Source organism: Phalacrocorax aristotelis, chromosome 1 (genome assembly GCF_949628215.1).
Source record: "Phalacrocorax aristotelis chromosome 1, bGulAri2.1, whole genome shotgun sequence".
In the NCBI taxonomy this organism is placed as follows: Eukaryota; Metazoa; Chordata; class Aves; order Suliformes; family Phalacrocoracidae; genus Phalacrocorax; species Phalacrocorax aristotelis.
This window is the reverse complement of record NC_134276.1, coordinates 160,311,590-160,338,519: the sequence shown is the minus strand read 5'-3', so window position 1 is coordinate 160,338,519 and position 26,930 is coordinate 160,311,590. Positions and strand designations below refer to the sequence as shown.

The window sequence follows — 26,930 nt, the reverse complement described above, 5'->3', positions numbered from 1 at the left end:
ACCATGCACCCCACCCCCCAGTCTCAGAAGGACCCCTTGGTTTCCCCTCTCGGAGGCGGCGGCAGAACCGCGTGCAACACCGCAACCCAGCATCCTCAAGGCTCTGGTACCCTCTGCTGGCCCTAAATATTTCTTTTGCTAATGAAGCCTCTCCTGAGGCGCATCTTCAGCCTGAAAGTCACTCACAGACATAACAGCAGCCTTGCCAGCACCCACAGCATCTTTGCTCACCTGCAATGCCCGACTCTGCACTGCTTTCAGAGTCCCCCACCAGTGCTCTCACATCAAAGCTGAGCTGCTGAGGGCAGCAACGTACCTGCACCTTATGTCTTTGGGAGGACACTTAAGAGAACTATTACTTTGGTAGAAATGACAAAACCCTGCAGTTTGACAAGTGCAAGGTCATGCAGTGAACACAGAAGGGCGAGTGGCTGCACAAGCATACCCCAGGGCGGAGAGCCCAGGAGAAGCTCCTGGCAAGTGGCACAACCCTCCCTATGGCTGTCAGCACATGAAGAGGAGGGCAGAGGCTACCTGGAGGAGGGCACACACCTCTTGGGCATCACCCCACATCCCCATCCTCACCGGGACAAGCCAGCGGGGTTCTGCCCATGCCTTCAGCAAGGCTTTCACACAGCCCTTTACGCTGCAGGATAAAGCATTTGCCTGCTGCAGCCTTTGGAGAGGGGAAGGAGGCATAAGCAAAGGGGAGCTTTGAAGCAGGTAACAGCAGGTAGTTTCCCTTCGCTGCTACCAGCAGACAGGGAAGATGGTGGCAGCCGACACACAGCGGCCAGGCAAGGTGCCTCCTGCGCTGCTGAGCCCAAAAGGGAAGCCTGCACCAACAGGATTTACACCTTAATAGACAGATCAAACCCTGAAGGAGAAAATTTCTGCCCTCGTGGTTGCTGGTGCTGCCTATGGGGCTGCATGCTGCCTTGAGGTAAGGCCCCAGGATGGGCACCAGGCAGGGGTAACATGGGGCAAGCAGGAGGGATGCCTTTCTAACCAAAATCCTGCACTGCCTCCGAAGGGGATATAGCCCCTCAGTTCCTCTGGGCAGCCAAAGACCCTGGGCTATCAATACCAGTTTTTATTTTAGTACAAACTAAAAGCTTTTGGAGTTCAAAGTAATGTTGACAGGACACAGTGACCACCCCAAACCCTGGTTCAAGAAGGAGGCCCCGGACTGTTTGGCTCCCCAACGAAAATCTTCTTCCAGGAGCAGGCTCCGACCCCACGGGCAACTCTGCCTGCATGTGGGCAGGTGTCAGGCAGGTGGGACACGGAGGTCACTTGATGCGGTAGAGGACTTTGCGTTGCATGCGGTGCTGGATCTCCCCCCGCCGCATCATCAGCTGCAGCACCTTGTAGATGGCGTGTTCTGGGTATTTCTGGAAAAGAGGAGGTCAGAGGAAGACGAGCCAGCAGGGAAAAGCTCACTGGGAACCTGCAACCACTGCTAAAGCCCGGCTGTGCCTCTCTGGAGGGAGGGAGCCCAGTGGCACCAGGCATCGATGCTCCTTTCCCCTTTCATTATTTCAGGTCTGACTGCAGCCAGTCTCACAAACCAAATGGTTCTGGTTTCAAAGGTAGGACCCCAACCCACCCAAACAGCCGCAAACCTCAGTGCTTTTGCAGAAAAATGAGTTCTCACCTCACTCCCCTTAAACTCTGTAACACTACTGCATGCTACTATGCACAAAACTTCAAAAGCAAATATGACTAAACAGCTCTCCACCCATTTCCTGGGGAATGGGTTTCATCCCCCAAGTGGCAGCCTGGGGTCCCTGGTTTCACAGCCCAGCCCTCCACAGGGTCCCCAGCCCACCTGCCGCATAAAGTCCTGGACGATGCTGTGCTCTGACACCTGAGAGCCGATGGCAAAGCGGCGCTTGAGCTGCTTCTCAATGCGGGACAGCATCTCTTGGTCCTCCTGTGTCGTGAACCCCTCTGCCCCTAGAGGGAGAGGCTGCATGAGCTCTCTGTCCTGCCCAGATGTCAGTTTCAAAGCCACAGTGCCTGTCTCCTATGCCTCCCACCACATCTGCATGTCTCAGAGACTTTAAGGAATTCATGAGCAAATCTACCATCAAAGGTTGTGGAGCTCCAGACACGACTGAACGTAGACCTGACTGCTGGAGCTTCCTTCAAACCCTTTGTGCGATGCTGCCTCCCAAGGAAACATTCTCTCCACCTCCATAAGGAGGAGGTTAGAGGACAAACAGGTTGGGGAACCACCTCCAGCACTGGACTCTGCCGTTGGGACCACAAGGGACCAGACCATCCCTCCCTTGCCCAGCACAGGTGGAGACCCTTGGTGTCATTTTTCATTGCTCTCACTTGTAAGCCACAGCCCCACAGCCCCAACAGCCCTTTGCTGTCACAGGCATTGCTTTGCCTTTGCTCAGAAAGCTGGTCCAGCACCTGCCTGGGGAGGGCCTGGCAGCAACCCCTGCCCCTACCAGCCTGGTCCTGGGAGGGGAGCTCATTTCTCCTTTCCCTAAGCAGCCAGGCCCAGCATATCCCTCCTGCCCCCAGCACAGAGCATCTCCCCCTCACCTGACAGGCTGCCTGACATGGCTGCATCAAGCGTGGACACCTGGAAGAGCCGCAAGGCCTCCTCAACATCCACCTCGGTGGCAAAGGGCTGAAGCTTCATCTTCGCCAGGGACTCAGCAATGCGCACAATGGCTTCCAGCTGCCTGTGGCCAGAGATGTTTCTGCTTTCACTGCAGCTCTGAGGGATCTTCTCCTTCCCCCTGACCCCCCCACCTACCCCGCTCCAGGCACCTCCTGCCTCTCCCTGTGCCACCTCCACTGTTGCCCTGTTCACAGAAGGCTCCCCCAAACCCCAGCACCCCATCAACCACCTTCCTGGGCTACCCCAGGTGACTTCCAGCAAGGCAACCCCAACCCTGAGCATTTTGGTGGGGCAAGGAGGGCAGGGCTGCTCACCGGATGGTGATGGGGATGCTGGAGCGGCGGTCACTCTCCTGCTCATGCTGGCGAGTGCCACTCCGCATCAGGATGTAGCGGTTCTTCAGCTTCTCAGCCGCTGCCGCCGACAGCCGAGGACCACACTTCCTGCAAGGGGGGGATAAGAGCTGGAGGCAACGCCACCAGGGAGGGTCCCCGGGCAGGGGTGTCCCCAGGCACCCCTCACTTCCTTGGACCACACTGTGGCACCATTGCGAGCTGCTTTTGCTTCCATTTTTTCCAAGACATGAGTTAAAAGAAGATCACCCAGATAGAGCGCTTGCATGGTTCGCTTCTCATCACTGCCTCCCACCGTGCAGCCTGGGTGCTGCCAAAAAATCATGCCTCTCACTCACGTCCGACAGAAGGAGATGAGCTTCTTCAGCTTGTTCAGCTCGATCTCACCCTCCACAGCCTGGGTCTGCGTCAAGGCGCTCACATGTAAGGACATCACGTGCTTGGCCAGTGTCTAGGAGAGCAGAAGGCAGTCAGCGAACAGGAACCCACTGCTTCCCCCTCCCTAAAAACGGGGCATCAAGAGTTCCAGCTGAACCCACATGCCTCAACACACCATATCTCGCTCTTCATTGTGCTCATCCTTGACGATGAAGATCATGTCAAATCGGGACAGGATGGTTGGCATAAAATCAATGTTCTCTTCACCCTTGGTCTCGTCCCAGCGCCCAAAGACAGAGTTGGCAGCTGCCAGCACTGAGCAGCGGGAGTTGAGTGTGGTTGTGATCCCTGCCTGGGGAGGGGAAGACGGAGAAATGGATGGGGTCAAGACCACATCCATGTCACAGCAGGGCTAGAAGGTTATTAAGTCTTAGTGAAAGGTCCAAAGCAGTTTGCAAGGACTCATCCTCAATCATTTACATTTAATTAAAACCCCTTAAGTAACACTTGATTGCTCTGTAATGATTCTACATTGGAGAGGGGTCAGCACAGGAGCTACATGGGGCTGGACCCACATATCCTTCTGGAGGAGGACTGGCTTCAGCTGAGACTTGAGAACTGAGTAACTCCATTTAAAAACTTATGTCAAGGGCAAGGACACACAAGACCCTATTACCAAGTTTGCAACCTGAGACAGAAACTGGGTGGCTGGGGCTGAGTCCCCCTGGGGGCTAAAGTGTGGGTTTGGAGGTAGTAGGGCAAGAGCAACCAGCAAGAAAAAGTTATGGTGGGCATTCTGTTACCAGGGACTGAACAGCTAAGGGGTGAGCCAGAGCAACCAGGAGGGTGCAGAGGTGCTTAAAAAAATAAAAAAAAAAGGTTAAGCAGTGGAAATGAAGAGAAACTCTGATTTGAGAGAAGACATGGCAGCAGGATGTCAGGCAGTTTCTGTAGACCTGAGGGTGTGGAGAGCAGTGGGAAGGACGAAAAAGGAGTGACATCAGGCTGAGATACAGGGCTATCAGCAGAACTATGGTATCTAGAGGAACAGAGGACAGGCAGAGCAGAGGGAGCTCACTTCAGTCCTGCTGAAGTTCAGGCTGCCTGAGAGAAGACAACCCAAAGCCTACAGGCAGGGCCGACCAGTTTCAGATCAGAGAAACCAGTGACCATCAAAACCACTGCCTGGAGAAGCCACTTTAAAATAGGCAGTTCTGACAAAGGATGCATGACGGCTGGTTGCTGGGCTCTCAGGAAAACCCAGCGGCAAGTCAGGCTCCTCCCCTGGGGCAACACGCACCCACAACTCACCTTAGCAATGGAGATGGTCTGTTGCTCCATTGCCTCGTGGATGGCCACACGGTCATCCTCCCGCATCTTCTCATCCGAGGTGGAAGAAATGAGGTGGTGAAAAAAAGGAAAAAAAGGCACCATCAGTCACCTCTGCCTGACCTCAGCTACGCACCCACCGATGCTGACCCCTGAGGTAAAGCTCTGCAAGGACCTCTCTCTGCTCAAGAGTGCAGGACATAAGAATTTCCTTGCAGCCCCATCCCCTGACCTTCCCGCAGCCTCAGAAGTGTCAGCCTTTCTCCTGCAGCTCTGGGCTCTCCTGGGAGCACCTGGCAGCCCAAGGGCATTCCTCCCCACTCCCCCACAGGCAGCTCTGCAGGTACCTTGTCGAACTCATCAATGCACACCACTCCCCCGTCTGCCAGCACCATGGCTCCTCCCTCCATGAAGAAACTCCTGGAGGAAGGGTCTCGGATCACTGAGGCCGTCAAGCCAGCAGCGCTGCTGCCTTTCCCCGAGGTGTATACCTAGTGGCGTGTGGGATAAGGAAGGGACAGCACATCAGCCACTGTGGGAACCAGGAGCCCACCACTCCAGCTGGAAGACAAAGCACCCCTGGCACTGCAAAACCCAGAGCTGCTGGAGGAAATACAAAGCCCTCCAGGAAAACCCCATAGTACATACCAAAAGCAGACCTGCTGGGTACAGAGCAAGACTATTGCCTAGTCGCAGGCCTTGGACTAAGCAGCTGTGACACACCAGAGGGCTTGCAGACACACAAGTACAGGTATTAAGTACAGAACAGGGAGTGATTCATTGTTTGGTGGGCTGCTGCATTAGTTTTGTTTTCCCCCCTGAGGGAGTGATGCGGTCAGAGGCTAAGTTTAATGGCGACAACAAGAAAACACAGCTGAAAATGTAATTTTGTCTGGGCTCAGCCTGGAGGTCTGTGCCTGAGATGCAGTTGACTTCATTTGCCCTGACCAGCCAGCCTCACCTCTGATCAAGTCTCAATAATAAACGACAGCACCAGTCATGTCTTTGGATGTCTGCAAATAGCCCAGCTCATATCATAATGAAAGGCATTACTTGCTTCCCTTCCATTCCTCGTCCCCTGTCCTGCACCCCATCTCATCCAGGCTAGCACCAGAAATGGCAGTTTGTACCTCTGCCAGCCAGTCTAGCTGTGGATGCACAGGCAGGTATCTGCTGTGGCCACGGTGTGGTCTTTGGTGCAGTGCAGGGAACAGAAGGAAGAAACAAGCTGCACTACTAATGGGCACCTCAAACTACCTACCCCGATGGGGGAACACTTCTCTACGAACTTCAGCAGCTGGGATTTGGCCGTGCCGGGGTCACCCAGCATCAGTAAGTTGATGTCTCCTCTGCGGGTCAGTCCATCCGGAAGCCTGGAGGGTGGGAAGAAGAAAGGAAGGACAGTGAGCCTTCATTTTGATAACCAGGCATTCCTGACAAGTGCAGGTGGTTGGTAGCACTGCCAGAAGATGGCACAAGGTCTTTGTGCCATTAATCTCTCCACCAGGCTGACTTTTCCCCACCTCTTGCGAGAGCCTCCAAATAAGAGGCAGGCAATGGCCTTTTTGATGTCTGTGCTGCCATAGATGGAGGGCGCGATGCTCTTGGCAATTGTCTCATAGACATTGGGCATGGCAGCAAGGCGACGAAGTTCCTCCTCTTCTTGAGGGGTCACTGAGCCAGCAAAACTGTGTCCTGTGCAGGGATGAGGAGAATGAAGCTGCAGTAAACAAATGGATGTTTTACAGTAAATGACACTACTCCCCCCACACCCACTACTACCAAAAACCCCTTCTTGAAAATCACGCCAAGTGCCACCAGGTGGGAAGGGTGGAAAGTACAGGCATTTGCTATCCCAGCAAGGCAGGCTGTGTCCTTAGAGTCTGGTAGGATAAAACAAAGATCTTGGGCATAGCAACTCTGGAGGAATCACTGGGAGAATTAGAGTCTGGACCATGTTTTAAAAATATAGCTCAAATTTTAACTGTCAACTTCAGCCCAGATCCTCAGGGATGGCTAAGCAGATTCCCACTAAGATCAATATGATAAAAGAACTTAAATACCCTGGAGGACTCAGGCTGAAGCCTCCTCATTTAACATCACTGAGAAAAAGTCATACAGGACACCTGAGTATAGAGTGAGTATCCAGGGTAAGTTAGACCCCTGGACTGGCTTGAATCTTCTGCTATATAAGCAGCAGAGAAGGACCCAGGCTGTGTTTTCATACGGCCCTTGCTGATGAACCACCCTGCTCAGGGAGGGGGGCTCTCCTAACACCAAGCCACCAACATAGACCAGACAGGCACCAAAAGCAGCCCTCACCTGAGCCCTCCATGTCCACCTGGATGCCCACCACGCGGATGTAAGCGCTTCGGATGCCCACGCCCACATTGTCACGGCTTCTGTTCTTGCTCAGGGCAGACTTCTTGATGGAGTAGATGCCCATGATAGTGACTCTGTTCCCTGGGACAACTTTGTCACACAGGTACCTAAGAGGAGGAAGGGGAAAGCAGAGGGTGGTAGCAGGGGCAAGGATGGCACCAGCAACACCTGCTAGCCCAGCAGGGTGATGGGGGGAGACTGTGCTGGTACCTGTCGCAGTACAGCTGCAAGTGCCGGGGCATCTCCCCGTGTGGCACGGCATCTGGGGACTCCTGCAGCTTCAGGATCTGGAAGTCCACACACTTGCACTTATCTGGCATGATGAAATAGGGATCCAGCGGGCACTTTGGGCGGCCAGCTTGTTCTCTGTGCAGAGAGGTCAATCAGGGAAGGCTGCTGGCACTCAGAAGCCACCCCTGGCAGCCCCCCTATAGCTGGGACAGTGGTGACAGAGCTCAGAGCAGCCACTCCGCTGGGCAGTGTCCAGCAGGCAAGAAGGGCAGTCACACAGGGCCAAACCAAAGGCTCAAGCCCTCGGTCTTACCTTCAACAGCTGCCAAAAGCAGGCATAAGAACAAGCCAAAGACAGGGTGATACTTGCCTGAATACTCTCCCTGCCTCCCCCCCTCTTCCCTGCTAGCTAAACACAGGGAGGAAGGTAATTCATTAATTACACAGAAGGTAAGAGTATAGACTCAGCGACATGGCAGGGCATTTTTCTTTATAACCTTGTGAATGAAGCAAATGTGAAGGCTTCTGGTGAGAAAGCAATTAACAGTGTAACAAGACTGCCATCAACCTCCCAGTCTCTCAAGATGCATCTGCCCTGCTAGACTACAAGCTCTCTGAGACAAGGAGCTCCTCCATGTCCTGCTGCTGTCTCAGTACCTCATTGTCAATGACTGGCTCCATGCAGGCAGGGACAGGGCTTTCGGGGAGGGTAACAGGAGAGTGCAGGGGCACTCATGCAGTCAAGGATTGGGAGTGAGACACTGTACAGATCACATGCAAGAATGAACACTATCCCAAAGACCTCTAAAGCTGTATTAGAGATAAGGCACAGGAAATATATACTGGCAGGTGTGAGCTCAAAGATGCACCAACCAATTGTGGTGGGTTGCAAGAGCTGCCACAGTGGCAACCCAATGCTCACAGTCCACGTGGGCATCAAGAGCTGTAAAGCGGGATTTGAAGGCTACAGAAGGTAACACAAAACAGGCCCCTGGGAAGGGGGGATGTGGAAGCAGTAAGTTTCTTTGAAAAATATAGGAACTTAAGCTGCTGTCCTAATTTTGTATTAACGCAGCGATATGGGACAGCTGTAGGCAGGAACGAACCTTTAGGTACCACAGGCGAAACGCCCTACAGATAAAACGAGCTCCCTGGACACGGCCACTTAATACTGCTTGCAGCACTGATCATGCAGCATCATGACCAATGTGACTGCAAACAGATGGAGCTAAAACCTGCCTGCCACAGGTGCACGCAGGCACAAGGGCAACATGAAGGGAAGAGGCAGAGAACATCACAGATGATTCTGCCTTGTGTGACAGGGAGCTGACTCCATGTAGCGCATATGGGATAGAGGGGGAGCAGGAGGAGGGGACGCAACCTTTTTTTCCCCCCCAGCCTGCTGCATGCACCCCCATGTCAGTCCTTACGTGTTGCATTTCCTGGGGAGGGCATAACCCTCCAGGCCTGGGCGCACCGCAATGTTGCTGATGGTGTTGCGGCAGCTGCGGCACTGGATGGCTATTCTGGTGGCTTTGGCTCTCACAGGGGTTGCTGCAATTACGATCCCAGGGATCTTCACAAGGTGGGACATCTGGTCAGACTGAAAGGGAAAAGGTGAAGGGAAGGTGAGAAAGCCATCGCTAGAGGATGGATGGGAAACTAAAGATGTTAAAGAAACGCAGTTCCTAGCCACACTTCCCACATTCACGGGACGAAGGTACTAGAACAAGAAAGCCTGCACTTCCTGACAGTGTCACTCTCTTATTCTAGAGTAGTCAGGGAAGGTTGCATGACTTAAGCCATGCTGATTTCAAAACAAGAGAGAAAAGGACAGAACACTCGATGCAGAGGATCACTAATAGCAATAATGTCCCTGCAGCAGCAATCAGTCCTCTGCAGCCAGATTTAAGTTGCAGAGTATCCCTGCTTGTAAATTAGTACACAACTTACATCCTGAACTATGTGATCAAGTACTGAAAGCTCCCCTGCAATTGCACCCACACACAAGCAAGCCCTGCCACCAAGTTCTACACACAGCAGCAGATTCACCTCACCTTCAGGCTGCGGATGCTGGCTGCATTGGCATCTGATCTCAACATGACCTGGATGTCTTGGAGAGTTTCCTCTCCTGAAGGACGAGGACGGGTGACCTCATCTGCGACTTCTTTTGCTGCTTCTTCCAACTACAAAGGGAACAACTAGGCTATTATGGGTATATTACAGCATATCGTCAGGACTGCTTTCATGACATGACAATGTCAGTGTGCCAGGTTGCCAGCCTCCTCCATCCTTACCAGCTGCAGGTGCTCTGCTGGTTGCTTGTACAGATAGTCAGCAAGATCTTCATCAAAGCTGGCCAAGTCTTCCATCTCCACCTCCACCCAATACTGACTCAGGTTATAGTGTCGTTTAAGATCATCCCTGCAAGGCAGTAAGTGGCAAAGGTTTGCAGGGCAGAAAGTACCAGTCATCCACAGTGACCTTATGACAAGCAGGGAGCAGAGAAGGCAGGTTCTGCAGGGAGTCCTTGGTTTGGAAAGCAAACGGGGAAGTCAGGAGAGTACTAAGAGAAGCCTGGGGGGACCTGGGCAAATATTTCACCCAAACCCACTTTGAAACGTAATGTAGGACCAGGGACACCAGTGCTTGCAGTGACAATGTATAGTGCTAAACTTTATACTAGAGTTACAAAACCAGACAGGCAATTAGAAAGCTTCTACAGAGGATAACACCTATTACACCTAAACTATGATTAAAAAAAGAAAGTAATAACATAGCAAGCACTAGCCCCCTTAAAAAAGAGTGAATGACCTTCAGAGATTAAAGGTGAAAGATTTTCCCAGCCCTTGCATGATGCATGTCCATGTTCTCTCACAGTTGTGTCTCCAAGCTGCGTATGCACAAGCACAGCCAAGGGACCTGAATTCATAGCCTCAGAAGGTACATGTGGACATTGCTGCACTGATTTTAATGGATGCAGACAAAACTCCAGACCAGAAGGCACTAGAACATGAAGACAGACATCAAGTTTCAGAAGTAGGTGCAAGTTTGGCAATGCAGATCACTCTATTGATACCTCTGCCACTGGCTGGCTGCCTACCTAAAAATCTGGGACAACACCAGATCTCGGTTTTCCTATAAGGGTAAATGGGAACAACATTTCTTATACTATGAGCTCTTTACGGCCTACGGGAAGAAAAAAACCTGACATGTGTTATTATATACCTAGGGCGAGCATAGCAGAAGGGAGGCTAACAGCAGATCGGATATGCAAAGAGAAGCGGGTACGACACAGAAGGAGAAGAGGGGTCACAGCAGCACCTGTATTTGAAGGTGAAGCCCGTCCGGTCCGTGCCCACCCGGTACTGCCGCAGAAATTCCTTGAACCGCTTCTGCAGCTGCGACTTCCGAACCTGCCCCTCGTCCACCGACGCATCACCCCCAAAACTGTCGCTGTAGTAAATGCCGGGGTCGTCGAAGCCGGACATCGCGACTGCTGCTCCCCTGCAGGGGCGAGGGCGCACGGTCAGCCCCAAACACCACCACCTCCTCCTCCCCACCCCGCACCAAATACCCCGGGGATGCTGCTCTCCTCCCCCCACTCCCGGGTTGCACGGCACCCCACGCACTGCCCCCGGCCTCCTCCCCGCCCCAATGCCCCGCAGAATCCCCCGCACCCCTCACCTCGCTGCCCCCGGGAAGCCGCCACCAACTTTTTCGCGGCAAAAGCAGCGCGCGGCGGAAACCAAACTACCGCACAGAGCGCGCCGCCGCCACCGCCCCGCACTCCGATTGGCCCGCCCGCAGCCCGCCGCCGCGGGTTGGGCCGCGGCCGCCCTCCTGCCCCGCCCCAAGAGGAAGCGCGCGTCATCGCCTCTGCCGCTGATTGGCCGGGGCGCTCCGCTGCCTGCCGGCCGGGCGCAGTTTGGCGCGAAATCTGGGAGCGAAAGGCGAGGGGGGAGGCGAAATGGCGGCCGGGCGGGACCATTGCGGCGGTGCGCGGAGGGGGGCGCGGGTAAAACCATTGCGGACGGGGGGAGGGCGGTAGTTGCCCTTCGGCGGCGGGAAATGTGGCGGCCGCAGGTCGGGGGTGGGGAGGTGGTGGCGTTAATTACCGAGAATAAAATAAATTACTGCTATAGTCCCCTTGGGGGCAGCTGGAGCCTGTTGCTGCAGGGCTTGGTGGGGTGTCCCTAGACCATGGCCACAGAGGTCAGAGCAAAAGGGAAACCCAGTGGGTGTGATGGGACATACTGTAGGGAAATGGCAGGCAGGGGGTCTGGCCCAGGCCCCACTGGGATGGCAGTGGCCATGCTGCCGTCCTGGTGGCCTGCAAACAGGCTGTTGTCTCAGGATATATGTTCTCTGGGGTGCTCTTCTCCTGACTTTTGAATTTTGGGGGAAGGCTGATGGGTTGTTGGGTAAGCGTTTTGGCCCTTCCAAAATGTGGTGGTGTGCATCCTAAATGAAAAGAAGGCAGGGAAGCATAGTGCCTTGCAAGGGAGGTTTTAACCTGTGTGGAAAATAAAGACCGTCTGACTGTTGCAGAGAAACCAGATATATTCATAAAATTCATAAATGAGTGCAAGAAAAGCTTTAGGCTTCGCCGCTGAACGCTTCTTTAGGCTCAGTCCCGAGTCCTTTAGTGTGCGATAGCACAATGGCTGTGAGATACCTCAAGCACCATACCTCTTCAGCCATGAGCAGGGAAGGGGTCATGTCAGTCTGAATCTAGATTTCCTAATTTTGAGGTCACAGTTACGATTACTTTGGGCAGCAGAGAGAGGCTGAGGTGGTAGAGTGCATTTCTCAGCTCGTGGACGTTTGTTCGCATGTTTGGGATGTTTAGTTATTCAGCGTGGTTGAATGAACATAATGATTTAGTTGGGCTGGGTTAGAGGGACTGGATAAGTAGAGTTTAATATAAATTTGAATGAATCAGTAAGTTCTTGTATTTGAATACCTATCAAGCCTCATATTGCTGCTTTTCAAACATCTGACTATCTTTTTTAAGAATTAACTATTTTTTCTACCAGAGGTTGGCAAATGGGTCTAAATAGAGAAGTACTAAAGGGGATTTTTGAAGGGATATAGGGTAGATAAGAGCCTGATAATAATGACAGTCCCTCTTTCCCACTGCTTATTCTCAGCAGGACCTGCCTTCTGGTTCTTCCTCTTTGACCAGGTTCAGTGCTGGTCGTTAAAACAGATCAGTAGGAAAGCATGTCTTTGGGATTAAGGTCACAGCCAGAACAGGCAGAATCATGGAGACAGGTTGATCACAGAGGCTTTCTGGAAGAAAGAGAAGAAAGGACTCTGAGGTGATAGATAATGGCCTTGTTGGTACCTGCTGTGCCTTACCTGAACTGCAGCCTCTCCTGCCGTGACTCCTGTGTTAGAAGACCCTCTGAAGCAGATAAGGCCTGTGGCCATAACAGTGGCTGGCCACAAAGCCAGACCTCCAGATCTGCCTCAGCAAAAGGGGGAGTAAGAATGCTGTGTGCATGGTCTGCTCCAGCAGTGCCGTGTGTTCAGACTGCCTGTAGCAATGCCCCGTGAGTACTGAGTCCTGGCAGTAAGTTGGGTTGGTTTGTTACCTAGGTGAGGGCATGCAGCTGCATGCTTGATGTCTCCCATTTAGCTACCTCATTGGATCAAAACCTAGTGTGGATTTCATTTCTGGGTGGTGAAAACATACTCAGTTTTCTGATTCATGCTGAAGTTCTCGCAAAGGCTGGTAACGGAGCCCTTAGCTGGTAGTGGTCAGGGAGAGCTGTCCTGGTTTAGACCAGCTGAGGGTCCTGCCACCTTTTGCTTTTAATAGAATAGCAACCAGCTCTTACATATGGCTTCCACCCCTTAAAGATATTTTATCTGCTCGCAGGATTTCATGCCATTTCTAGAAATAGAGACCAGTGGGTAGGAGCTGAAGAAACCTGCCCCAGCTTGTAACAGGTTATTGTTAGCACTGAGTGGGAGCAGAGTCTGGCTCTGATGATCTCTCCCACTTTTGTCTATTGTAATGTCTCTGGAAGCAGCAGCTCCAAAAGACATAAAACTGGGAGGAAGAAAGACACCTCTTTTCTCCCCAGGTAAGGCTTTAATAATAGGAAACACCAGGCCTGAAGACTTTACATTGAAGTTTATTATGTGTATAAATTATAACCATACAAGAGAATGACATTTTATGTTCAACAACCGTCCTCTGCTTTTTTAAAAAAAATCAAAAATGATTGGAAAAAGAATTAACAAAGACCCTCTAGTGTCATGTAAAACAGTCTATAATCCACAGGAGCCGTGTGGCTCCACAGAAAAAAGTGATCACAGTATTATCTAGCAGTATAAAAATGGAGCAAACATAGCTCTGGGGAGCTTCGTATTTCTGAGGAAAGACAGATGTCAAAGCTGCATTTCTGTTCCTGTAGGATTTTTGCAGGCACTCTGTAAAACAATGTCAATTTTTGGCCATTGTTTTTAGCCTTTTCTACCCTTAGTTTTTGGTGATAAAGTTAGTCTCTGAGAAGAGCTTACACCAAGCATGGGAGAGACTTTGCCTGACCTCCCCTTACAGCACTCTCTGATTTCTGGGGAGAAGAGTTTCCTAATATTAGTGGCAGAGCCAGATCACAGTACTCAGTCAGGGGGAATTTCTCTCACAAGGATTGGGGAAGGTAGATTAGTTCAGGGTGAGGGAAGGCATGAAGAGAAGGTGAAGGTCCTGCTCATTCACATAGCAAATAAGCCCAAGGCAACTGTCGTGGCTAGGAAGCTGAGTGCCAGGATCCACCGCAGCAGGGGAGTGGTGGGTATCATGTCTGTGCGTCTCCTGTTAGTCCTCTCACTTTCTTTCCCAGGTGCTGGACCTAAATCAAATAGGGAAGGGAAAAAAGAAAAGGCGAGTGAGAAGAGGTTGAGACAAGAAGCTGCTGGTATGCCACTCTTGCTCTCCCCAGTGCTGGAGCAGACTCCAGCAGGGAGTTGCCAAGGGGAGAAGGAAGAAGCTCAGAGCCCGGTTGGGCTCAGGGAAACAGCGGCAGCAGGTTCTGCTCTCTCGGTGTAGGTGAAGAAGGGAAGCAGCAGACTTGGCCTGGGAATCACGAAGGCTCACAACCCCTCTTCCTGGACATGAGTACCAGCCTCTTCCCTTGTCTCCTTATGGGCTTATTAAATGCACTGCCCAGCTCCATCAAACCCCTGATGGGTGCAGAAGACAGCCGAATACTTAAGCCAAAAGGCATTTTGTCCCCTACATCTCATTGATTTAATTGGTTAGGCATTAAATAACCTTCAAAAGGTAGTCTTTAGCACTCCAGACAAATAATTTTCACAGTACAACTTTAGGATGGGATTCTTCATCCAACACCAAACTTTTCTGAAAATCCTACTTTTATGAATGTATTGGGAAAGGAGCAGGAATGTTTCACAGAGAACTTTTACTGCCTTTCCCAGAGAAGTTGCTTTAAGCTTCATTGTCCTGAGATGCACAAGGTGAGGTTTGCTTTTCATTCTTTGCCACAGGAAAACTGTGGTTCAATGCCGTACGCACCGAAAAATCTCCCTTTCAGTTTCAGAATGGGTAGGTCATAAGAGCTTTTTTATTTGAATCACATGTCATCAGGGAAACCACTCTCCTCTCTAAATATCTGAGCCCGCTCCTCGTTCCGTCACAAGCCTGACTTCCTTGAAAAGGAATTGCTTTGCCTGCAGCTGCTGCTCGGACTTTGCCCCGGTCAGGATCAGTTTTTGCCAGTAGATGGAGCTTTTTCAGTTTTACAAAGCTGCTGGGTAGCCTGTGCACCCCCACTTCCCAGCTGGTTACGTTTCACCGTCCAGAACAATGCTCACTATAAACCCAGCACACTTTCAAGAAGTGTTTTCAGTAAATTCTTCTGAAAGGCAGGAAAATGACCAGAGGGAGGTTTAGTCCATAAGCACAGCCCGTGTAGGATAGGGCTGCGTGTCTGGAAGACACTTCTGCAGCATCGCGGCGTCACAGCTGATATGGGCCCAAAATTGCAGCCTTTGCTTCTGTGAACTCAAGGCCAGTTTTTCTTGTGGACAAAACTCATGTGGCTAATGAACCTCACACTTGTTGAAACTGAGGAGAAGGAGAGGGGAATCTCTTCTTGTAAAGCTCCCTCATTGACACTATTTTTGGAGACCCCACATGTCATGTGCTCTGTCATGTCTAGAAGCAGCTTTGCACACACTGGTTCCACATCTGGCACTACCTACTGATGGCTGGAGAAGAGACGGGGCAAACACCTCATGCTCATTCCTCAGTGGCTTTTACAAACAAGAACAGAGGAAGGGAGGAGAACAAAACCACAAGGGGCAATGTTAAACACCTGCCCTTAAAAGTGTCTTACCGTGATCACGTGGTTTGTTAATGTTCCTTGCGCGAACCTCTGCCTTTGGCTGCACAGGGTGACCATTCTTCTGGCCCTTAGACACCAGCTCCTGCAGCGCCTCAAACATCTGAGAAGAGGAAACACTGTCTCATTACGCGTCTGCCTCTTCTTTCACTGGACCCCTTGCCCCTGCCCCAGGCACTTTAGGAAGTAGAGGAAGACACAAGCCTTCAGCCCAAGTCTCCTGGCACTTTTTACACAGAACATAATCTGCCTTTGGGGTCAAGCGCATATATTTCAAACTCCTTGTTTCTTTACAAGTTCTCTCTGAAGCTTGCAGCTCAGGAGAAGGCTATTGCCCATCTCATGATGGGAAGGAAAGCGAGGTACCTGTGCGTCTAGTCAGCATCCACAGAGGGCCTGTGGAGCTGTACTATTAGAATAACTTTTCAGAGACCAGCCTTTTATTAGGCTCCCAGGTTGGACAAGTGTAGCCTTCCAACCCTGACTAGCTTGCCCTAATCCACAACTTCCTACAAGCTCCACAGCAGAAATACCGGCTTTGCCTTCCCCCTGTAGTTATTATCTTGTTTCAGAGAGGGTGTGGGCAGGCAGGTTGTTACCTGTATATTTAGCAGGAATGCTTTCTTGGCCTCCTCCAAGACTCTTTTCTTAGTGGAAAGATCCATCTCGAGGGCATTCATGCGGGAGCGATAGAGCTGCTTGAACTTGGTGGCATTGGACACTCCATCGAAGGTGAAGAAAGCCAGCCCTTCTCCAGTGCTGGGCAGCTGGAGGGACTTTTGGGCAATTTTCTTCAGCACCTGCCCCCCAGACAGGTCTCCCAAATACCGAGTGTAGGCATGGGCTACCAGGAGCTCTGGCTGGTTCTTGCCTACATAGTGAAGCCTCTCAGCATATTTCTGAGTAGCCTCAGGACAGGGGATCTCTTCCCTCCAGCTGCTGCCGTAGAAGTACTCCAAGTCTTTCTCCAAGGCAGCTTTCCGGTGCAGCTCCACCGGAAAATACACAGGGGCATAAACTGGATTGTCCTTGTTACGTTCAATCTCTTCCTCCAGAGCAGAGTAGACAAAGTACAGGGATGCTGTAACCAGCTGAAAGAGAAGGAAGGGCATGAGCTACAGGTGCATCTGTCTGTCTTCTTCAGGTTTTGGGGACAAATCCTACTAACGAAAAAGTTACTTATGGGCACACCCAGTATGTCATGCACATATGTGATGTTGCAGGTTTCCCATGTGGAAAACAGAATTGCAAGGTGCAGTTTAGCCCTTCCCCTTCTGCTGGAGGCAGCCCTAAGCCCTTTCCAGCAGATATTGGTCTTACCTGCCCTTAAAAGCTGCTGCCTTCACTTTCAAGTTAAAGGTCTTGCAGCTTGATGTAATGGAAACTGGAGCCCTATTAAATCATGCCTGGTCTATTCTCCTCATCCCCTTCGTCAATAGAGAGCATATTCCCAAAGGTTTATTTTCTGGTGCATTGTTCAAATATGAATGCTTCAATATGTGGCTGCCCTTTGCGGGGCCTTGTGAGATGATGACACACCCTGTTTATTTTTCAGCATATTTGTCCTGATGGCGTCCCACCATCCTGGTAACTGAGGCACCACCGCTCTCCTCATTCAGACTCTCAAGTGGGGTTGCCTCCTTGGTTGCCCCGAGGAGACAAGATAAAAGGGGGGTGGAAGCACAGCCTGCCTCTGAAAGATGCCTTTGTGAGAGAGTACTGCGAGGCTGTGTGTTCTCCTCTCTATTTTGAAACCATTGTTATTGTTGTTTTTCCCAGCTTACACGATACTTTCTCCTATCTGCCAGCTTTTCCACATGGTGCAAGACAATCTAGCTGTGTTCTTTCCTTCCCTGGGCTTTCTGTTTTCAGGAGCTGTGTACACATTTATACCACTCCTTCCTTACACTGGAATTCCTTATCAGCATCAAAGGTGAGTCAGGTTGCAGTTGGGGGGTGAATTACACTCATGACAGGAGAGAAAGCAGTTTACTCTCCCACAAAGTAATCAGTTCTGCCATAAAAGAGGTGCTGTTTCAACTTTTTGCCACTGTGCCAGCAAATCGGACTTTGACAAGCAAAATGGTAGTCGCTTCGTTGTGGAAACAAAGATTCTGGGGAGTCACGTGTCAGGGTAGATACATAGGTTTGCCAAGAGAGTAAACAAAAATAGAAGGTTTCAAACAACAACCTGTTACTCAGCTTACTGGAAAAGAAACAAAATATGGGAACATTGCCTAAGAAATTAAGAAAATATAATTTGACTGGTTGTTTTCAGAGGTGGGTTGTGCCTAAATGGAAAATATGGCTTTTGAAAACTGTCATTATTTTTTAAAACCCACGCCACATCTGACTCCCCCTGACAGCATGTAAATATCTTCTAAGATACTGAGCTGTATTCCTGAAGGCCTGACTTTTTATGTTGTTGTCTGTCTCAAAGTTCACTGCCTAACCAATGCTGCATTTCTAACAGCAGGAATTCAGCACCTGAGATTAAATTTGTACTTGACTAAGTATCCTGAATGTGACCTGTCAGAGATAAGTAGTCTTTTTCCTACTCTTGTCGATTTATTTGCCAAGGAACAATTCAACAACAGAGTAATTAAACCACAGGTTGGATCACTAGCTGTTATTTGCAAGCCCATGCGTCACATCCTATAGCCTCCCAGGAATTTCTGGCCCAGGTGCGAGGTTTGTTTTTGCTCATGGCTTTGTTATGTGGCTCAGATCCCAGGAATTGCGTATCTAGCCAGGTTAGGTGCAAACTAATAACTGCAAATGTTTCTCTTTTATCTTAAGAAAAGCAACAGGCCTCTTAGCAACAGACGTGGCTTGCTCAAACTCAGCCTGCCTTTCAGTTATTATTGTTCGTGATCTCAGCTCTGGTATAACCCAAGTCGCAACTGAAACATTGCAAAACTGAGTGCCAGAGGTGATCCCACGCCCTCACTTTCTCACTATTCCATCATTATTTCTACCTCTAGCTGCTTAGAGTGCTGTAAATTTAGTATTCTCCCTCTTTTTGGCATTTCAGCCACTCAAGTGTCTGCACATAGTCATATTTCCATTAACTATCATTGCCAATAATTAACATGCAGGCATGTATAAAGAAAGAGAAAAGCAATTGCATTAATCCCATCAACCTCTTTGTCTTTTTATCCTGTTTCAGCTTGGCTGCACATCCTGATGTGTGCAGTCCTGCCCTGCCTTCTGCAAGAGGAGCTGGTAAGAACTAAGGGTGCTGGAGTTTGGTGAAAAGCATGTTTCGTATGGGAGGTGCTGATACCAGACAGCTGTAATGCAAAGGACCTCCTTCCTTGTGCGGTCCCCATCCTCCCCCATTTAGTCCCTGTGCAGCCCATCTGATCAAATAGTGTATTTCCTGGCAAGGAAATCCCATCACCAAGAAACACTGCTATGAAATACCTTAAACTCCTGCAGCGACACCTGCCCCTTCTGGAAATTACTCATGAATGGTGTGTTCTCCGCCTGCTCGTGCACTTCCTTGGTAGCTTCCTTCATCAGTTCTGACAGGTCCTTGGACATGCTGGGGAAGAGCAGCAAAAGAGATGTCAGTGCTGTCACTTTCCTCTGGCAAAACGGATCTTAGCTCTCTAGGAAAAAAGGGTGAAAATGGGATGGCAGGAAAAGGAGCAGAGCATTCCCGAGAGCCACGGATGGGAACAGAGGAGTGCCAGCATCCCGAATGCTGTCCTGAGTGAGGAAGACTGACAGACTCCATCCAGAGGTGAAAGCAGGAGCATGCCGTTCCCTGCAGAGCAGAAACAGGAACAGCATGCCTGAAAGCAAGGGGAGAAACATGATACTCTTCCGGCAAAAATTTTCGCTCTTGTTCCCGTCCCACTCTCACCTCTTGGAGTTGTGTGTCTGGGAAGTTTCCATGTTTCTCCACTTCGTTTCACTCCTTGCTTCCCTGATGTTTTTTCTTGCTCGTGCTTTCCTCCTTCCCTTCTACTCCCAGGACAGCGAGGCTCTGAGCTGGGCAGCCCAGCTCTCGCATCCAGCTTTATAGTGCCAGGCCACGTGAGCAGCCGAACTGCTGACCTCAGTGTGAGCACAAACTTCTTGCAACACAACTGCACTTCCCTTTCCAGCGTGGCTGTCACCCTCTTCTTCCCTGCAGCCCCAAAGGACCAGAAGGAAGTAACCTGATGCGTCTTGATAACTAAGCACAAAGAAGAGGATATCCAGCAACTTCTCCTTCAAGTGTGCCTGGCTCGGTAACCCTTTCAGTGCAGCACCCATGGCAGGCAGAGCCTAGGTGCTGCAAGAGGTGCTCATTGTGCTGGGGGCAGCGGTGTTGGACAAGAAGGGGTGGATTTACAGAGCTAATGCCTGGGGCAGGTTGGGCAGCCCCCTCTCCCTACACCCTGGTCTGTGTCCCCGCTGCACCCTACCTGGGGACAACCCCCGTCCTCATCTGCCCTAGCACGACTCAGGTATAAACATCTTATTTCCCATGGCTGTGCACATCTTCAGAGAGCCTTTCAGGTAACACGGTACTTGTGGGCCACGGGATGGGGAGCTCAGCACTACAGGTTAGGAGCACCCCCCTCACAGCAGGGAGCACAGGAGGGACCCTGGGGGCAGCCAGGGTAATCCAGCTGCTGTGGCACATGCATGCGCCAGCTCTGGACTGCAAATGCCAGAACTGCCCTTGCACAGTGCTGGGCACTGGTGAATAAACCTTGTCACTTTGCACAGGACCAGCACAGGTGTGCTTGCGCTTATGCACAGAGAAGTCCTTTGCATGCTGCCTTGTGCATGGTAAAAAAATGCTGTCTGATTTCTGTGGCAGCTGGCCCCTGCCGTTACCACAGCTCTGTGCAGGGCGATTTAGGAGAATAGCACTCCATCTCCTAAATACCCAGAAGGCTGGGGTGGCTGGTGGACTGAAAAGATGTCATACAAGACTTGGGGGAAACTGAGGAAGTCTGCAGAGACTTTCAAAGGGAAATAATTTCTATTTTTTGGGAAAAGAGGGTTGGACAAGGTGCTTTGGCCTGTAGCTAGTGGCTCTGCTGTTTTCTCTGGTGAAGTGGTCAGTGGGGCAGCCAACAGATGAAGCGGGGCCCTTCTTTTCCAACTGTAGCTGTGCTGGAAGAAGGACTAGCCCCGATGGACGATGTATTGGCCAGCTGTACTTTGGAAAACCACAAATTTTGCTTTCAACCCAAAGAGCAGGGCACTTATAGCCAGCATTCCCCTGCCGCTGTGGGGGTGAGAAAGCCCCATACTGCAGTCGTGTGTGGGGTGGTAGGGACACAGAGCCTGGGGAGGAGGGGGAAGGACTGTGGCATGTTCGGTCTGTCTGACCCCTCCAGCAAGTCCACTCTGTGGCTTTGCTGGTGGGTGTTGCCATCCAAGCCGTGTGCCTTGCGTGTCTCCTTGTCACTGCACCTACACCTGGCCACAGCTGGGTTTGGTGTTTTAGGTTAGAAAGCTGTGTTGGAGGAAATATCCTTCCACGCTTGTTTTCTGACTTTAGCAGACATCTGGCACGCAGTGTAGTTCTCAGGAAGGATTACTCAGCGTTTCCACCCTGACTCAGCCAGACTTTTCCTGTCTTGCTTTTGTCTTTTAAAGCAACAGAGCACGCTAGCAAAAAAGCTGTCACATTCCACTCTTATCCCCATGCCATTGCAGACAACTTGCTTCTGGCTTGCTTGTTTTTTTGTAAGGTAAAATAAATATATCTCAGTATGTGTGAATCTTGAAGCAAGCATTACAAGGCCCCAGATATCCCAAGAGTGGACTCCTGTGCAGAGTCCATGGGAGCAGAGGGATGCATGGCCAGTCCCTCCTGAAAACAGTGATGCCATTTTGCCACAGGGATGGCCCTGAAATGAGCATTTCCCTCTGGCATCGCTCCTTAAAGCTCATATTTTTTCTGTCCTTTTCAGTGAGTCCTATTCTGACACAGGAAGCTGGAGCACAGATTGAACTTGTAGTTCTGGTGGAGGGAAGTAGGAAATATATGAGAATATGAAAATGAATAATATTATTCATTTTATGAAATAATATGAAAAAAAATCCAACCTTCAAGCCCTGCCACTCCTTTCATCTCTGTTCTGCAGCTCTGGTAATGCACCCAGTTCCTCCCCAAGGACTTTCTGGTTGCTTTCAGGACAATGCTTTTGTCCCCTGCCTGCCTGCCTGCTTCCAAGAGGCTGCACGCTTGGAGGCACTATGAAGGATGTATCCAAAAGGTCTTCCTCCTTCCTTTTCATCCAGGGTTGAGGCAGATGTGGATGTGAGACCGAGGGGAAGAAAAAGAGGGTGTCTAGTCATGTCGTTGCCATTCTGGGAAGGATACTTCTTCCCAGGAATAAATCATGGCTCATAACCACACTGCCCCAGGACATGGAGCCAATTTACCTCCTTCTAGATCTTGGAGCGTTACCTTCTCTTGGTTGGACACAAGAGAGAAGGTCCCTACTGCAGCTCACCTCTGCTGTGAGCTTTCCACAGGTGCAGGCAAGCAAGCTGTGCCCCATAACTGATTGATGCTGTCTGATCTCTAGCTGATTAGGCTTACTTGTAATGGAGCAGCTGTGAGACTGGGCCCAGCTCTCTGGAAAGGCCCAAATGTCCTGCAGCAAGATGGAAGGAGAACTGAAAGTGGGGTGTCATCATGTTTGCAGTTGCTGGCCTGGGGTGTTTCTGGCCCCATCCAGTGCTCAGCAGCGAGGACTCGTATTGCTTCTGCTGTGCTGTTGCGATGTGGTGTGTGGAAGGTTAATGACACCAAGTGTGCCAATGTGCTGGCAGAGATTTGTGAGGGACTGCCCTTTCCTCGAAGAGATCTTGGAAAGTCGACAGACACCTGAGAGCAATGCACGGGGAAGGAGGTGTGTACTTTTAGTGGAAAGAACAACCTGTCCCCCAGAGCAACTCGCTCTGGATGTAGTGGGCCACAGAAAAGCAGAGGTCAGCCCGCATCCAGGTCACCGGGAGATTTTGGTTGGACCTCATCAAAGTGTCAGACTGGTGGTCTCCCCTGTGCCTGCCAGAAGTCCTGTCATCTCTTACTCTTCCAGCGAGCAGCAGCAGGGTGGTGCCGCAGCTACTCGCTGTGGAGGCAATGTGTATGGGCACCAGTGAAACTGCCCAGGAGATTTCTAGCAAAGACGAATCAAGTAGTCTTAGCCAAGATATTTGTATGGTTCCTGCTTGGCTTAAAAGCCTCCATCTGCACAGAGAAAATGCTTAATCAAGAGGTGGGTTAGATGAATGGTTAACAACAGAAAGTTATTGAGGGTCGGTGTTTTCATCAGGGACAGGGAAGTGGGCGATTCTCTTCTCTTTATAGACTTAACAGCATGTTCTGTCAATAGATTTATGGTCAGAAATGTCTGGTGACACAGGCAGACACGGAGTGCCAAGTCAGCTCTCCTGAACCCGTGTGGGAAGCGCTGTTCCACGCTGGGGTCTGGCATGCAGCTCCTGGCAGCTTGGCTTGGCTTGGCTGAGCAAGGGAGGAACCACTCAGTGAAAACCAGCCTTCCGTGCTCAGAGGGGTTAATGGGTTGTCTTGGACTGTGACACAGCAAAATGCACCATGACACAGCAAAATGCAGTCTCCTGGTTTGCACCCGGAAGGCTGACTCGACTCAGTGACCAGGATTTGCTGTGTAATGGCAGGGGAAAAAAAAAAAAAAACCAAAAAGTTGCAGTAATGGATTAAAATCACTTGCTGAGGAAGGGAATCAGTGCTGGAGTATACGAGGATACTCTGTGGGTTAATCTGTATTTATCAAAGGGAGATTGCCCAGCCCAGCCTGTCCCTGGCAGAACTGACTGTGCTTGCAGCCGAAAGGATCAAACAATCCAAGTCTAGATCAAAGATATAGGTGAAAAAAGGGAGGTCGGGAGTGCAATGGCCTGGAAAGCCCCATGGGGAGCGCAGGCACTGCAGCTGTCCTCCAGACTGGCATTGCTGGTACCTTTGGGAGGGTCTTATAGACGCGGCTGTGCTGGGCAAACCCCGCACATGAGAACCCCAGGGACCAACGTGGAGGGAGAGGGAGGTACAGGGAGGTGTCTCAGGCATAAATGAACGTGCATGACAAAAATAGGACATGCAGATTATAATACATATTTTTATAGATTTATGGATATATATGTGCTGCAGCGTATGGGTGTCTCTAGCACATAGCTACGAGCAAGCAGAGAGCTCTGAGCTGGCTGGGAAAAGAGCAGGGAGCAGGAGGGAGAACAGAGCAAGCACCCTGCAAGGCACATGTCTGCTTTGCGACCAGCGACCCAGGGTCAGGCAGTGACCTGAATGTGAAGCAGGTCTCCAGGTTATGGCTACACTGAAATGTTGGGGGAGGGCACACAGAGCCCACCACACTCCTCAGGGTCTCGGTGCTGCTGGGGATTTGCTTTGGGAGCAAAAGGGAGGTGTGGAAGGAAGGAGGGCAGTTAGCAAATAAAAACCCCGTTTGTGCAAATGTTTCAGACTGTGCCACCTCCTTTGTTTCAGTGCTACAACAATGTAAAACAAAGTGTGCCCTGACTGCGAGACGGGACAAACTGTGAAAATCTGGGTTAGAAAATCACACGTATGTAACAAGGAGGACCTTGTGCCACAGCTCACACCCCTTTCTCAGAGGAGGGGAGGAGATGGAGCTGGAAATCAAATTCTGCAAAGAGTGTGAGACCCAGACAACACCCCACCCCATCCCACCAAGTTTTCCAAACCACCTGTCCACGGTTCCCTGCCCCTGGGGTACAGGGAGGCGTGTGTCCACCTCCTGCGCGGGGCTGCGCAGCTGACAGACCATGGGCAGCCGGGGCTGTTTCTGGAGAGTTCTCCGATTGTCCCGAGAAGTGGGACTGGGGCCAAGAGCAGCAGCTGCAATCTCAGGGCGGTGCGCAGGAAACCGCCCCTCAATAAACAGCCTCACATGGACCCTGCTCCACCGTGACTCAGCAGAAGAGCCGCTCCGCCACAGCCTGAAACCTTTACTCAGCAATACGGGGTGGCCCAGCATGACCCTGATTCAGCAGGACGCCCACGCTGGGGAAAGGGCGAGTCAGCATTAGTGGAAGGCAGGCTGTGGGGTTTTGGGGCTCATGCAAGGGTGGGGAGTCCCTGCGGGACATGTGGCATCACTGGCAGTGGCAAAATGCTCCCCCTCCAGCTGTGCTTCCCAGTGCTGTGCAGCTGTATGGGGGGGGTGGGAAAGGTTAGAAAAGCGGGTGTCCCATGCCAGGAAAGCTGCCCACCTTGCTGACCTGGGGTCATGGAGGATGCTGTAGGCATCTACCCTGGGACCAGGACAGTCTCCACTCCATACAGGGGGAATCGAGGCACGGGAACGCTGCTTTCTGGGGTGCTGGATGGGTGCCTGACTTTGCCTGTGCTGGTTGAAAACACCAAACCCAGGAGATACGGGGTGTGAGGAGTCTATTTTAGAGGCTGGTGTGCAGGGTGTGCTGAATTTAAGCAACTTACTAAAGGCCATAGAGGGTGCCTGTGGCATAGCCTGTGTCCTGCCCTTCACCCTCCATTTTTCTTCACTTATTACAGAAGATTGTTCCAGGGCAGGCAGGCAAGACTGAATTTACCTGACCTAGCTGCTATTTGAAAGAGCTTTGTTTTGAAAGTATGATGCTACATGCTAACAAGGAGGAATAAGAAAAGAGGGGTTATCACAGGCAGATATTTCTTCAAAGCCCTTCATTTAGAGGCAGGGTGGGCTCAGTGTTGGAGACCCCCATGCACCGCGGTGCTCACAGACCGCAGCTGCTAGTGTAAAAGAGCAAGAATATCCCACTTTTTGCGGAGGTCTTCCCTAGCATCCCGGGCACCAGGGAGCTGGGACTGTCAGCTCTGTGTGGCCGAGACCCCCTTTCCCCATGCAGTGCCTAGCCCAGCAGGACCTTGGGACCATGACTGAGGCTCTTAGGCTAAATAATCATTAACAAGAGCACCTGAGCAATACAGGATTTGAATTAAATTTTTCAGCTGCCAGGTGTGGTCTGGCAGAGGTGAGAGGGACCACAGGTGCTTGGCACGGGGTGAGCCACCCCCTTATCGCTCTGCTGGAGCTGGTGGTTGATGGTGTGAATCGGTGCACAGAACGTGTCCCTGCCTGGAGGCAATGGGGACAGGCAGAGGGGCACTGCTGGAAGCAGATTGCCCACACCCTGGCTTTTTTTGCTTTCCTCTATTTGGACTGAAATTGTACAAAGAAGCTCAGAGAAATTGGCACCTATCTCCCACTGAGACTGGCCTGGTATTTAAGGCCTTTTTTTTATTATTTTTGTCAGGGAACTAAAAATACCACTGAAATGCCTCACAGCAATTTTTCTAAACACAGATTTTCCTGCTGCTCTGTGTGGGAGAAAGAGCCTCCCCTAAAGCTGCAGGAAAGCCATGTCCTCGCCTCACCCCACTGTCAAATTCACCTTGTGCCTGATCACACTTTTTTGCCAAGATTGGCCAGGAAAACACAGCACCTGAAAGCTGGCACATGCAGCTTTTCAGCGCTGGGAGGGAATTACTGATGCCCTCAGAGAAAAGGCCTGCTGCAGAGCCTGTGTCCCCAGGGCTCTCCTTGCCAGGGCTGTGCCCCCAGCCTCGCTGTTGCAGAGCAAAACACTTCTGTGCCACCCAGACAGGGGCTCCTGGCAAGGACCAAGGTCCAGCCCCCACAGAAACACTGATGGAGACAGCGCTGCAGCAAACTTCTCCTGCCCACGGGGAGCGATCCTATGCCCCCTCACCCGTCTCCATCCCCCTGACCTCTGGTGACCCTGCTGGGAGGGGGAAGTGAATCTGCTCGCTCCCGCAGTCAGAACCCACTGCGGTTCCCGTGCACCCTCACACACACAAGATTTTGCAAGGACAATGGCAGATAAGGAAGAGGAAGATTTGCTTGTGAACCTGTGCCCCTAAGTCCCCGTTCCCTCGCTCAGGTTTCACCAGTCACTGACAAAGAAAGGGGACACTTGTTCACCCAGCCACCTTAATTTCCTTGCTCACGAGCATTGAGGCACCTACGTTTCCTCTCATGTATTTGCACACTTTCCTATCCTCCTTCCTTTTTTTTTTGTCTCTTTCCTCTCTTCTTTGCTTCCATTTGCTTATGCCCCCACACAGATAAAAATGAGTCACCTACAGGAATGTTTTCCTTCCTCACAATTCCCCTCTCTGCTATCCACTGGGTCCCTGCCATACACCCCTTTCCAGCATCTCCATCT

The 26,930-nt window shown here is 51.1% G+C and overlaps 2 protein-coding genes across 2 annotated transcripts; both read right to left on the bottom strand.

Annotated features, from left to right (window-relative positions):
• Positions 1-1,078: 1,078 nt before the first annotated feature.
• MCM5 (minichromosome maintenance complex component 5) lies at positions 1,079-11,097 on the bottom strand. The gene is made up of 17 exons (XM_075075973.1): positions 11,005-11,097; positions 10,642-10,824; positions 9,615-9,741; positions 9,375-9,503; positions 8,748-8,920; positions 7,297-7,452; positions 7,027-7,193; positions 6,228-6,399; positions 5,966-6,077; positions 5,052-5,195; positions 4,687-4,752; positions 3,551-3,727; positions 3,336-3,448; positions 2,959-3,087; positions 2,563-2,705; positions 1,832-1,959; positions 1,079-1,394 (listed from the first exon to the last, which is right to left on the bottom strand). Exons 2-17 carry the CDS (start codon positions 10,806-10,808, stop codon positions 1,293-1,295), a joined length of 2,205 nt encoding a protein of 734 aa, XP_074932074.1. The 5' UTR covers positions 10,809-10,824; positions 11,005-11,097; the 3' UTR covers positions 1,079-1,292.
• Positions 11,098-13,447: 2,350 nt separating this feature from the next.
• Positions 13,448-19,843, bottom strand: HMOX1 (heme oxygenase 1). Its single transcript, XM_075075963.1, has 5 exons — positions 19,567-19,843; positions 19,122-19,242; positions 16,295-16,786; positions 15,690-15,798; positions 13,448-14,183 (listed from the first exon to the last, which is right to left on the bottom strand). Exons 1-5 carry the CDS (start codon positions 19,596-19,598, stop codon positions 14,047-14,049), a joined length of 891 nt encoding a protein of 296 aa, XP_074932064.1. The 5' UTR covers positions 19,599-19,843; the 3' UTR covers positions 13,448-14,046.
• Positions 19,844-26,930: the final 7,087 nt, after the last annotated feature.

Coding starts and splice junctions, on each gene's coding strand:
- HMOX1 (XM_075075963.1), bottom strand. CDS start 19,598: ATGGAAACTTCCCAGACACACAACTCCAAGAG. Junction 16,787..19,121: donor TGTCGCTGCAGGAGTTTAAG/GTATTTCATAGC, acceptor CTTCTCTTTCAG/CTGGTTACAGCATCCCTGTA. Junction 15,799..16,294: donor CATTCCTGCTAAATATACAG/GTAACAACCTGC, acceptor TCCTCTTCTCAG/ATGTTTGAGGCGCTGCAGGA.
- MCM5 (XM_075075973.1), bottom strand. CDS start 10,808: ATGTCCGGCTTCGACGACCCCGGCATTTACTACAGCGACAGTTTTGGG. Junction 8,921..9,374: donor CCAGCATCCGCAGCCTGAAG/GTGAGGTGAATC, acceptor TTTCCCTTTCAG/TCTGACCAGATGTCCCACCT. Junction 7,194..7,296: donor TTGCAGCTGTACTGCGACAG/GTACCAGCACAG, acceptor TCCTCCTCTTAG/GTACCTGTGTGACAAAGTTG.